This window comes from Echiichthys vipera (genome assembly GCF_963691815.1).
Source record: "Echiichthys vipera genome assembly, chromosome: 7".
Lineage (NCBI taxonomy): Eukaryota > Metazoa > Chordata > Actinopteri > Perciformes > Trachinidae > Echiichthys > Echiichthys vipera.
In genome coordinates this window covers 26930705-26943604 of record NC_139832.1, presented here as the reverse complement: position 1 = coordinate 26943604, position 12900 = coordinate 26930705, and the positions used below count along the sequence as shown (strand labels likewise).

At 40.2% G+C, this 12900-nt stretch overlaps 1 protein-coding gene across 1 annotated transcript in view; it reads left to right on the top strand.

Annotated features, from left to right (window-relative positions):
- enc2 (ectodermal-neural cortex 2) overlaps nucleotides 1-10104 on the top strand; it is a 26348-nt gene extending 16244 nt beyond the window's left edge. Inside the window, 5 exon segments of the mRNA XM_083916945.1 lie at nucleotides 1046-1092; nucleotides 1095-1150; nucleotides 1367-1510; nucleotides 1934-2347; nucleotides 7309-10104. Coding sequence (XP_083773071.1) covers nucleotides 1046-1092; nucleotides 1095-1150; nucleotides 1367-1510; nucleotides 1934-2320 — 634 coding nt within the window. The 3' untranslated portion in view covers nucleotides 2321-2347; nucleotides 7309-10104.
- Nucleotides 10105-12900: the final 2796 nt, after the last annotated feature.

Here is a 12900-nt window from a genome sequence, read left to right as displayed (position 1 = left end):
CATTCCACAAAGTCACTTAAACCTTTTTAACCAGCAAAAAAATACAGCTGTACCTTATGCATTCATGTTTCTCTCTTTCGCTGAACTGAGACTAGCTTAATTGCCTTGTGAACTCCAAGGTGGATCTATTTGAAGAAGAATGTGTTGGTGTTGAATGGGTTCACACTGATCTATGGCAGCGAAAAAATTTACTGATTCCAACCAGAACTTTCCGGCGGAAATCATGTTCTCCTTGCCTACTCACAGGCGCTTGCGGTCGCTAGCTCATGTCAGCCACATGCAGGATGGCTGGATTCCCAAAGACATGCTGTACGGTGAGCTTGCCACTGGATCCAGACCTGTAAGAAGGCCTGTTCTCTGTTCAAGGACACTACAGAAACCCAGCAGGCTGGGAAGCGTAGCTGCACACTGCAACAGATGGAGGCTGCCATCAAGGCAGGCATCCAGGAGAACGGGAAAAGAGAGGACCTTTGGAGAGAGAGAGAGAGAGAGAGAGGAGAGAGGAGAGAGAGAGAGAGAGAGAGGAGAGAGAGGAGAGAGAGAGGAGAAGAGAGAGAGAGAGAGAGAGATGAGAGAGAGAGAGAGAGAGAGAGAGAGAGAGAGAGAGAGAGAGAGAGAGAGAGAGGAGAGAGAGGAGAGAGAGAAGAGAGAGAGAGAGAGAGAGAGAGAGAGAGAGAGAGAGAGAGAGAGAGAAGAGAGAGAGGAGAGAGAGAAGAGAGAGAGTGAGAGAGAGAGAGAGAGAGAGAGAGAGAGAGAGAGAGAGAGAGAGAGAGAGAGAGAGAGAGAGAGAGAGAGAGAGAGAGAAAAAATGTGAACCTCTGATATAGATATTTATTCATAACACAAGTTTCTACTCAATCACAGTTAATTAGTGGCCTGCTAAATAGATGTACTCTAAAATAATGATTGGAATTATTGGCTGCAATGCCACTTGAGTGACCTTGCTTTGGCAGTCACTGAAATGATACAATGTTTTTAATGAAAGATTCATTGTTAATAATGTCTAAATTATACATACACATAATGCGGGTATTCTCTTCTCCAGGTTTGGTCATGGTTCAGCTGAGTTGGAGAATAGTCTCTACGTTGTCGGAGTCATACAGCCATAGCTGGAGTTTTTCCTGCCTCTCCATCTGTCTCCCTAAAACAGGTATTGACTTCTATTTGAGAATAGTTTCAGAATGTACAAGGTTTATCTATATTCATAAATGTGAAAACCTATTTGTGTGTACACGTACACAACTACAGCCTGTAATCTCATTGTTATGAGGCGCTTTGATTAAGCGAAAACATCATTCGTCTCTCAAACCATATCTCTGTCTGAAATCAAACATGAATTGTGTTACTGTGTGTATTCATTTTCCAGGTGGAGCGGTATGACCCTCTCAGTAATAAATGGACTATGATGGCTCCTCTAAGAGATGGAGTCAGTAATGCAGCCGTGGTCAGTGCCAAACTCAAACTCTTTGTTTTTGGAGGGTCCACCATACATAGGGACAAGGCCTCCAAGGTTGGTGGATATGTATATTTACTGCCCTCATGATTATTACAAGGTAGCTCACACAATTCAACAACTGAGTTCCTAACTAAATAACAGACTATGAACTTACACTGTATGGTATCATCAAAATGTTCTAATTTGAGCAGGTTTTTTTTATTTGCTTTTTATAATTGAGAAACATTTATCATTTAATGTTTTTTGCTCCACTTGTCTATGTGTTTGCATTTATTTTATGTATGTAAGGCAGGTAGACAACAACATTAAGGGTCTCTCTATCAGCAAATTCTACAGCATGGTTGTCAAAAATCTGCCTGCCTTAATATCTCTGAACACTACTCAATCTACATTTTCAGTGTTAGTGTTGCACCTGAACAAAGCTCAACAATAGCACAGTCTAACAACTGCCAAACTTCCTTTGTCTTCTACATCTAGGTGCAGTGCTACGACCCTGTGGGTAACCGCTGGAATATTGCGGCTGAATGCCCCCAGCCTTGGCGCTATACAGCGGCTGCTGTCTTAGGGAGCCAGATCTTCATCATGGGTGGCGACACTGAATTCACCGCTGCCTCTGCTTATCGCTTTGACTGTGAAACCAATCAGTGGACTCGAGTGGGCGACATGACATCAAAACGGATGAGCTGCCACGCCGTGGCCTCAGGAAATAAGCTGTATGTGGTCGGGGGTTATTTTGGGACGCAGCGGTGTAAAACACTGGACTGTTACGACCCCACATCAGATAGTTGGAACTCCATCACAACTGTGCCTTATTCACTGATCCCCACTGCCTTTGTCAGCACATGGAAACACCTACCTGCCTAACTGGGAGACACCAGGAGCCAATTCCAGGTACATTCTCAAGACTGACACAAACACATCAGTGAGTGTTTAAACATATGGCCATCTTTCTGAAGGTGTTTTCTTTTTAGTGGTCCATGTTTATTTGCTTGTTTATTTGCCTCCACAGACCAAATGTAGAGACTGTACTGGCATTAGCTGTAGCTGGTTAAAGTCCCAGTGAAACGAAAAATACATTTTCGCAGTTTTAATCCAGTGTCCCTGTTTTGAATTTTCATGTATCTCTTGCTACATGCCAAATATATATAAAACATTAGTATCAACATGTGGTTGAAATATCTAAGACGACAATAATATTTAAGAGATGTGTGTTTGGATATGAGTGAGCAAAAACACCTATATTCATAGAATCTGGGGTTACAGTACATACGTTTTTATTTCCAAGACAATGTGGCTGAGGTGTATTTCAGTCACAGCTTCTCATGGGCAGAAACACCGATGACATACACTGTGGTTGACAGAAGAAACAGCAGACCTTACCTGTAGGGAAATGTAGCCAACTGCCTAACTTCTATAGATTTATTATTATTTATGATTAAGATTAAGATATAATTTTTTTTAAATTCTAACTCATTCACATCCCACTCCCTGAAATCACTTTCAAGAGAACTTAAAAAATGCAACTCAACTGTATCCTACTCATTTACTGTGTACTTCTACTTCAGATGAAAACATTGTGCTCCTTAATTTACCCGACAGAGGAATGATACTGGTTATGTTGTATATTTTGAAACATCCAGCATTTTATTAGAATGGAAAGCGTGAAGAAAAAAAGTACATTGCATTGAAAATGCCTCTCTTTCACCTTGAATGCAGGACTTTTAATGTGTGGTATTAGTAGTTTAATATTAATATTTAGTAGTTTTTGATTACTCTGTCACTGTCAGTATCAACTTTCCCAGTTACAGAAAGGGTTAAAAGTAAAGCAAGACCATGTTTGCCTGGGCCCCAAAATCACTAAATACGCCTCTGAAAAACACAACCGAGTAAATGGTTGAATACTGTGAAATACAAACAGCGGAGTTAAATTTCCAAATAGGCAGGTTAGTTGCTTAGCACTACTGTTCCTGTTGGGAAGTGAAGAAGAGTTTGGTTGTAGCGTGTAGCCACATTATGGAGTTAGGCAAAGGACAGAAACACAGACATTCCTTGCTTTAGGTAAAAACTAAACCCAGCAGACACATTTCTTATAGCAGTATCATGTAGAGTAAACAGAGTGAAAAAACAGTAGGGTCTTGAAATGAATCTTCACATATTTGTGTTTTAAATTTAGTTCTTCAGATAATTACAATTAAACCTGCGATCTCGTCAAATCATTATCAGTTTAAAATATCCAAGAACAAGTCATTCTTAAAATAAATGGTCAGGTCAAGCTTTAGCAAACAAAAGGCTTCTTTTGCTGAGTTGTGACTTCATATCCTGGTCTCCAGATCTCATGCATCACCGTCAGCACTTTTCAGAGAGTATTGATCAATGGCGTCAGGCCCTGCGTCTCTCCAAAATGATTTACTGATACTATTGTTTGCCCCCCTGTGAACTGAACAGTGGTAAATCAAACAGCACTTTAACTGATTCATGCCATGTAGAGTAGCTGCAATCCAGAGAATCCAAACACACAAGCACAGAAAGCCACAGTGTTGATAAAAGCTTTAAGGTTGAGTCAGTGCTTATCAATGAATTGTTAGATTCATCTCTGAACTTCATCTAAATACCACTTACAGTCAGTATCCATAGAGACCGAAATATCTGACCTGATGTCTGACCCTTGGTCCTTTATAAAAACCATCACAAGTTGTGCTTCTCTCACTCATTCTGTGTCCATCCAACTGTGAGTTAGATCACTATCAGGATGCTCAGGTGGTTAGGCCACAATCTGCATAACAAAGGGCACTCTGTCATTCGACCCTTGATTCAGATAAAGAAAACACACACACAAACAGACGTCAGGAAAACAACAGTATTTACATCTCACATTGCTGCAGTGGCGTACTACAGGACCCAATGACATCAGTGTTAGTAAATAAGCAATAAGTGAAGCGCTAATAAACGGAATACTACTATTTCAACTTTAACTCGGACTTTCAGGGTTGGAAACCTGACTTCAGAAGATTCAAGTTAAAATTTCCATTTGGGAACTGAGAAATTCCGGCTTTTTCAGCTCATCTTGAACGCACCCCATGCGCAGACATTTAAAACAATGGTGGCGAAAGGTTCACGTTGGTGTGATGCAAAAGGTGGAGTGTTTACTGCAGATTTGGTCGGATGAAAATATTCAAAAACAGTCGACAAGACGCACAAAAACTCAGAGGTCTATGGAAAGATTTGTAAACAAAACAACGTATCGTGATGACGTCATCAATGCGTGTGACGTGTTACGGCGTGATGACGTATAGGCAGCAAGAAGCATTTGCCGAGGCCCAGGCAGTGTGAGTACAAACGGGCCTGGCCCACCCTAAAGCACGGTGCACGGTACGGATGGACAGTGTGAGTGCGCCCTGAATGGTGTTCTAGCTCCATTTGATTGACAGGTGACTTCTTGCCCAATGACAGCTGGAACCGGCTCCAGCCCCCATGACCATCTACGGATAAGAGGATGATGATTGTAACATTAATGTATGGATGCAACTGGGTTTAATGAAAAATCTCAGGTTTTCTTTTTGTCTCTCAGTTCATTAGTTGTTGTTTTTTTTTGCATCATGATAATCATCAAAATTGCCGAAAATCTCAAACAAAATCTTTATTTCATAAGCCGTGGTTTAACCGTGAAATTCTAAAAATATAACACTCACTGAATTTTTAAAAGTATTATTATTATAATTATTATTATATTTTTATTTTGTTCAAGAGTACATAATGAGCCGTCTATACTGAGGTCAAGCGAAGCAGCTTTCTTCCTGAGAATATGTTCATCTTGTCATGTCTAAGGGCAGAAGGAACCTGTGCAGTGGGACTGCAGCATATAAATATCCTCCATCCATATCCACCCAGTGATGCATACCTCCTCTACATCGTCAGCCCCCTCCGTCCCTTTTCACCCGCCCCACCCCTTCAAAAATTCATGTTATGAAACGGGAGTCCCAGGGCAGCCTGCTCCTCTCAGATCCATCTTGTCTGTCATATTTACAGCTCCTGTTTTTCATCCATGCACTCCCTGTGTATACGCTCCTTATTGTGTACGTGCTAAGTAATGTCACCAGTCTTAGGAAAATGACCTCTTTCAGGATCCAAGAGGCCTGAGGGTAGAAGCTCCTCCTGAAAAGGTTACCTGGGTGGGTGGGATCTTTAGTGATTCTCTTAGCCTTATTCTTGCAGAATCTGTGAAATATCCTTTAGGCAGGGCAGAGCACCGCCTATTGTGTGTTCAGCTGAAAATAACGCTCTGTGCAGTCACAAAAAGTACTGCTAATCTGTAAAAAAAAAAAAGAAAAAAAGAACTAAATGTCAAGTTCCTACGTTTGGGGGAAAATCCTCTCCCATATCCTATTTGTCCTCATTACTCCTGACCTTGTGTTGTTGCTGCGATGGTTGGTGGATCATACTGGAATTGAGTACCACTTCCAGCACTCAGAGCAGCAGTAACAGCCACTTCTCCCATGAGCCTCCACTGAGCCTCGCTAAGTGAGAAATTGACTACACACTGTAGGCAGTATTTCCCTCACTTTGTTTTCATGGTTATGATTTATTCATCATCAAAACAGGACGGGAGGCAAAGACTTAAAAACCCATTAAAACCCACTTGCTCATGATTTTATTAGAATTCATTTATTTTAACACCGGGAATGAGAGTGATCCACACAAATGACCTCAACAGAGGCCTCCATAAGGCTGGTTTCTTATATGGATTATTTGTCCTTATGACTTGTTACTTCGTAGGAAAGAAAACAGTAAATGAAGGACCTGTAGGAGCAGCCTTTCCAACAAACAGGTCCTATTGTTTCTCTCTCGGCTCACGTATCAATTTACATCTAGCACAGTAGGGTGATCTAGTTTACAGTTAGTTGCTTCCTCTCTCTGCTGGACAAAACTGAGGTCAAGATAAGCATCAAGTTTATCAGCCAAAACAAGGTTTAACACAGGAAGCCACTGTTGGTAATAGGACCTTTTTTTTTAAAGATGTGGACAGGTAAAACGGAACTGGTATTTGGGAAAAAGCAAATGGCGTTCCCATCAACCTCAGCAGCACTTTAGTGCTTATTAGCAAATGTTCGAATGCAGTGATTGAGTTCAAGATTAAAAAAAACCCATATATAATAAAAACATAAATAAAAGAGTAAAAGGTGAACACATGAAGTTACAAAAGTCACAATATCAGTGATCATAATAGCTGTGCAGCATGAAGGTCCCTGTGGCTCTCCAGCAGACAATAACATTATATTTTAAGGCTCATAAAATGTACCCGAGAATCAAAACCTATTACACAGACACCGTCGCCAGGCAGAGAAAAGTGTGTCCTTCAGCACACGGACAGAGACAATGGGCCTCGTCCAAAAACATTTTCCTTTTCTTATCTCAACTTTCTATTACTTTTTTTGTACAAGTGTGCCACCTTAGATTCAGTAGACGTGTCTAACAGTAAAAACGTGTAAATGGCCTGCATAAAAATCCCCATCTGTGCATAAATGAGCGCATGTTCATGAGAATTCTAAATTAGCATAATTAACACTAACCTGACTCCCGTCAGATGAATTTGGTTCCGCCTTGCTTCCCTCATCCATCTGGGATCGCTCCATAGCAAAGTGATTTCAGGAGGCTGAAACCATTTTGCAGTTTGAGATGCTCATATTGATATTGTAGTGTTACAGAATAGCATCAAACACGTGCCCTGTGACAAATGTACCGAATGGGTAGGATCTTGTTAATAAATCGTTCCACCCCTAACAGACACAGATATTATTGTGTGGTTCCTAGTAAGTCCTAATGTTTCTTTCTTTTCTCCCTCTGGTCTCTTCCAGGTGTTTATATCCACTGAGACAGGACTCGGACTGAGGGAGAATCTCTGAGACCCCGCGCTGCAGTCAGGAGCTCCACACAGGAGCTCCACACAGGACCAATCTTTACAGAAACAAGCTGCACCTCACAGACTCTGAATCAGTCCGGAATCAGCAGTGTGGTAAACAAGCCAACAGCAAAGCACCCAGGTCTTAACACACTCTGAGGGAATTAGTCTCTGTAGGACATTTCTTAAATAATGTGATGCCCCTCAAACGGACGCTTTGACAGGTGCTTTTGTGTGTGTTTTGTCTCAGGACATGTTTTTTTAATGTCTTTAAAGTCATGAAACTCACTACTAAACCATTCCAGTGTAAAGACATCAACTAAACTAAAGGCTCCCCTCAAAAATACACGTAAACAAAATGCTGTTTCCTGTGAACATGAAACCAGTTTGTATTTCCAGTTGCACTGCACGAACGTTATCCCTAACACTTCTGCACCAATACGGTGTTAATGGACTGGGTTTGAGAGTTTCAGGTCCCATCACAAGAGAATTTAAACTGCCTTCGGTTTGTCATCGACATTAGGAAAAGTCTGCCTCATTTTATGGGTTAACATTTACCAGTGGATCAGTACAACAGGTAACCATCAGTGTACACCCAGAGAATATCCCGCATCTCAGTTGGAAACATCCTATTGTAATTTGGGATGTGTAAATGAACTACTCTCAGTGGAATACTGAATGTTATTTGTAGCTTCGGGTTTCGTTTGTTCTGCAGAAAATGATACAGAACATAAATAACATCAGCATTTAGAGCTCACCAAACAAAATGATGCGATCATGTAAAAGCTAAAGTTGTAGACAAATGTGGTTATTTTGACCACAAAGTGATCTTTTACTTATTACTCCTTACTACTCTCACTTTATGCTGAGCAGTCAGCGTTCTAAAAGTCAGAGCGGTCCTTGAAGTGGTCATTGCTGCGTTGTTCAGAGTGATTTGACACTTTATTCACTGCTCAGCGCGGAATTCTATACAGTTTTGGATCGTTCTCCTTAAACTTTCAGACGACACTACAAAAAACAAATACACTATATAGTAATAATGTAGCAACAAGTTAGGGACAGTGTTGTTAATTATGTAAACTGTTAGCCAGGAATAAAAAATAAATATATGAATCAATGACTGACTAAATAAATTAATTCATATACCATCACATGTACCAAAATAATCTTAAAAATAAATATCTACATCAATTTTAATTAGATTCATTTTTTATTACCTTTACATTAATTCCCCTTCTTATTAACTTTCCGGTTTAATTTTCCATTTTATTTATTTGTCATCCATTTTTAAAAATGTATTTATTTATGCATTTATTTTTTTATTTGAAATAGATCTGTTCACTTTTTAATGAATTAATCTATTAATTTTTGAATAATGAAGAAGACATTTATATAACAAAAAGAATGCAGGAATAAATAAATACATTTCAAAAATGAAACGCATACATTAAAATATTAATCTAAATAAATAAAAGGGAAAATAAAACAGCAAAGTAAACAAATAGAGGAATGAATACAATGGTAAATAAATAAAGAAGCTAATTATAACAGAAACGACAATTCATGTTACAATGTATCAATTACCCCTTACCTTTACTTTGGACATTCATTTTGATACATTTAATAGCACATTCATTTATTTTTGTCAGCTTCAGTCCTCCACAGTTGACGAGGAAACATTTTAAAAACACATACACTGACAAATCATGTCTTCAATAGTGATGAAAGTCATAAATAAGTGATTTGAAGCAAGCAGTAAAAAGAAACAAACGTTTATTCTTTATCATAAAGTCAACCGTTACCATAATAACACCCACCCGTTTACCCTCAGCCTGCGCTCACGGTGTCAGTGTTTTCAGCTGAAGTGCCAATACTCAAACTATTAGAAGGTGTTTGTGATGAGCTCAGATCAGCGTCGCGTTTTAACTTAACGTTCTTTCGGGTGATGAGGCTGGATCCAGTCCAGGGCCAAATATGGAGCAGCAGTAACAGCTGCTGGTGCCTGGTGGAGCCTGGACGTGTGCCCAAAATCCTTTGAAACCACAGCAAGTCTTACTTTTGCCCTTCCCCGAGTGCCAGAAAAAACTCTGACAAGTTTCCTGATCATTTTCATAAATGCCTTTATGTCCAAAACTTCGATAAAGGCGCAGGGAATAAAACTGCACAGATGACAGGTTAACATCTCAAGTTGCACATGTACTCCTTTTGTATTTCCAGTAGCATGTTTTCGTGTTGAAGGAGCATGTGGAAGTCACATCAGTCATAGGAAAATGTCTCATTTCAGACATCATGCCATTTGTGGGGGTTTTTTCATAGGAGAAATAAGAAAAGCACAGAACAGCCTGGTGTACAGTGTGTCCTGCAGAAACCATCACTGCCAAAGAGCCGTTGAAAGCTGAAGCTGGACCCTAAACTGAATTATACGTGTTTTTCCTGTAACACCTATGCACTTTTGATATTTATCAATGCATTCGTTAGCAGCGGTGGTCTTTCTCCCACAGGTGTGAAATATTTCCTACATGCTGGAGACAACACCAGCTGTTACAAAATGAACAAATAGCACAAAATGGATGAACAGGATTTCTGCAGGACACAGACCCGTCACGGCTGATACGTTGTATTGTCTCTGTGATACAGTGTTTACCGGTGTTGTAAGTCTTTTGCACTTGTCCGCTGCCCAACTGTTACAGAGCCGGAGATTGCAGTCTGCTAGAGTGTAGAAATCTTTAATTACTTTTGATTGAACTCGAGTTGAATCACTTTCTGGACTTGGATTTCAGCTGCTGCACAGGAGTGAAGAGCTGTTCCCGAACACTCTTCATCTGTTCTTTAGAATTAGGAGAAGGTGAGAAGGAACGTGTTTTTAAAAGAACTGATGATTTTTGAAAAAAAAAAAAAAACGAAAGAAACTTGTTTGAGGAAAAAATAATGTTGGATACACGTGTGTTTTTACTGGTGGAAATAAACATTGACTCACTTTTTAAACTGTGTTCCTCTTGAATGTGAAGAGGACGGTGAAAGCATGCCCTACTTTAGGTGGAGAAACATTTATTTCGTTGTGTTTTTATGTTTTATTAAACACATCAGTTGTCAGTCAAGGTAAAAACATGACAGTAGTAAAGATTATCGTAGTGATTTTGAAAAAAAGTGCATCTCGATTCAGCGAGAGAGAAAAAAACAACAGCAGCAACACTGTTCATGTTCTCAGGACTTTTCTCTCGGTTTTCCATCAGTGGGATTTCAGAGGCCGACGATAAAAATAGACCCTTTTCTCTTTGTACTTTGCACTGATTTTGATTTTTCTTATTTGTGTTCTTGCTTCAGCCCCTTAGGTGCAGTTTCATCTCTCCATTTACAAACCGTACCTCCCCTTGTATGCAGCAGGCTATGGACACATGTATCTGCCTGCTGTGTAGCTTCCTAAATATCCACTGTAGGTGTTTCACCCGTACACTTTTATACAATCAATGGTTTCATCACACTCTCGAGAGATTCACTGCCATAACCTGAAGCCAAGTGGGGACACGTCAACTTTCAGAATCAGAAATACTTTAATAATCCCAGGGGGCAATTATTTTCGTTGCAAACTCCAGCTATACAAACAACAAATATTATACAGAAGCCTGTGAATGTTCTCATTTGTCCAGGTCATCGTTATCCCCAAAGCAATTTCACTCAAAAGCAACTGGAGTTAGTTATCTTTCTAGGAAGACGTTTCACCTCTCATCCAAGAGGCTTCATCAGTTCATGTACACATCTGACCAGGCTGGGACTGGACCAACTAACTGGTGTGAGATCCAGGTATTTAACCTCTCACAAGGGCGATGATGTCACTGGAACCCTTTGTGCTTCAAGTGCCAACGACCGTCGTTAGAGTGCCAGTCGTTGGCGGGAAGTTGGTTTCGGCTTTGTTAGTGCTCTATTGAGTCTTAACGACAGTCGTTGGAGTCACAGGAGGCCATTTGTGAACAGTTGTTCTTTGAGGTTATTTTTTTGAATCTCCTGGGAAGGGATGAAAGGGCTGCATTGTAAATTGGAGATAAGGGGTATATATATATATATATATATATATATATATATATATATATCAAATTTACAATAGTATTATAAACAGATCAAAAGTACCGTAATAATCTGCAAAAGAAAAGATTGACTATGGCTCTTCCTGTGGCTCTGTGGTGCATCTGGGTGTGAGGAGTCTTCTGCTGAAGGTGCTCCTCTGCTGGGCCAATGTGTTGTAGAAAGGTTGGGAGACATGGTCCAGGATAGACCGGGGCCTGGACACCATCCTTCTCTCTGCAACATTGTCAGGGTGTACAGCTCCTCTCCTACGACATCACCAGCCCTCCTGATCACTTTGTTCAGTTTTTAATGGCATCAGCATGCACTGTATGTACACACTGTTGCATATATATATACACACACTCGCAACACTTTTTTGCTCTCTCCCTTGCATTATTTATCGTTGTTCCCGTCTATAAATATCCAACATGTCAGTAATGGAGGAGCATTACAGTATATTTTGTGTGGCTGAATGAGAAGTAATGGGGCTGAAGGTCACCCAGCGATGTGTGGAGCAACAACCACCTTGTCACATGACACACAGCACTGATACAAACAGCCCTGAATGGGTTCACGTAGCTCTATGTCACAATAGTCCTAAATCTGTAGTTTGCAGTCCTCCATGTCCACTGTTTTTGCTTAACTTAATGTAGCAACACTACACACCTCATTCACTTTTAATCACTCTGGAGTATCTGAAGCATTTTGAGCATCATGGCCCCGGACTGTGGGTGGAAACCATGTGAACAGGAGGAAAATCAGAGTTGGCTGCAGTTTGCGTCACAGCTTTACATTAAGTGTAACTCAGCACATCTGAGTCCATATTCCCAAATCTAAAAAAAGGCTAAAAAAAAAAAAGCTCCTAACTTGCTAATTTAAGAGTAGCTCTTAAAAAATGAATGTGTCTGTCCTAAATTTAGGACTCCTACATTTTTGGTCAAACAGTATTTCACAAAGTGGACTCCTCCGTCACCGAGAGCAAAACAACCCTAAAATGGCTGCTGCCTACAATCCGCCTCAGAATTTTAGCAACCTTTAATGACAGTGGGAAACCAGATTGATTCCTGCCATATATTTTCCCAAGCATCTTTTTTTTTTTTTTTTACCCGTTATAGGGATTCTAAAATGTTCCTTTAATAACGTCCTTTCTTCCATGCTTGTTTCACGTTGGGCAAGAATCATGGTCACTGTCTGCATGTTAAATCAGTGATTGCTGACATTTGATTTGAAATACATACCTCCTACAGTATTTCTGTTAAGAATTCACTGACAGACTCAAAACAGCCAATCACAGTTTCATGAAAGAGGCTCAACTCCGCCCTTTCTCTTAGCTTCAGACTCCTCCCAGATCCTTAGTAAAAGTTGGTCTGAGCAGCTTTGTGAAGAGGTGTGAAGGACACTCTTGTCTAGGAACCTTGAGTGTTATTTAGGACTCCTCCTAGAGGGAAGAGCAAATGTTTCAGGAAAACGGGCCCAGACCTCTGTA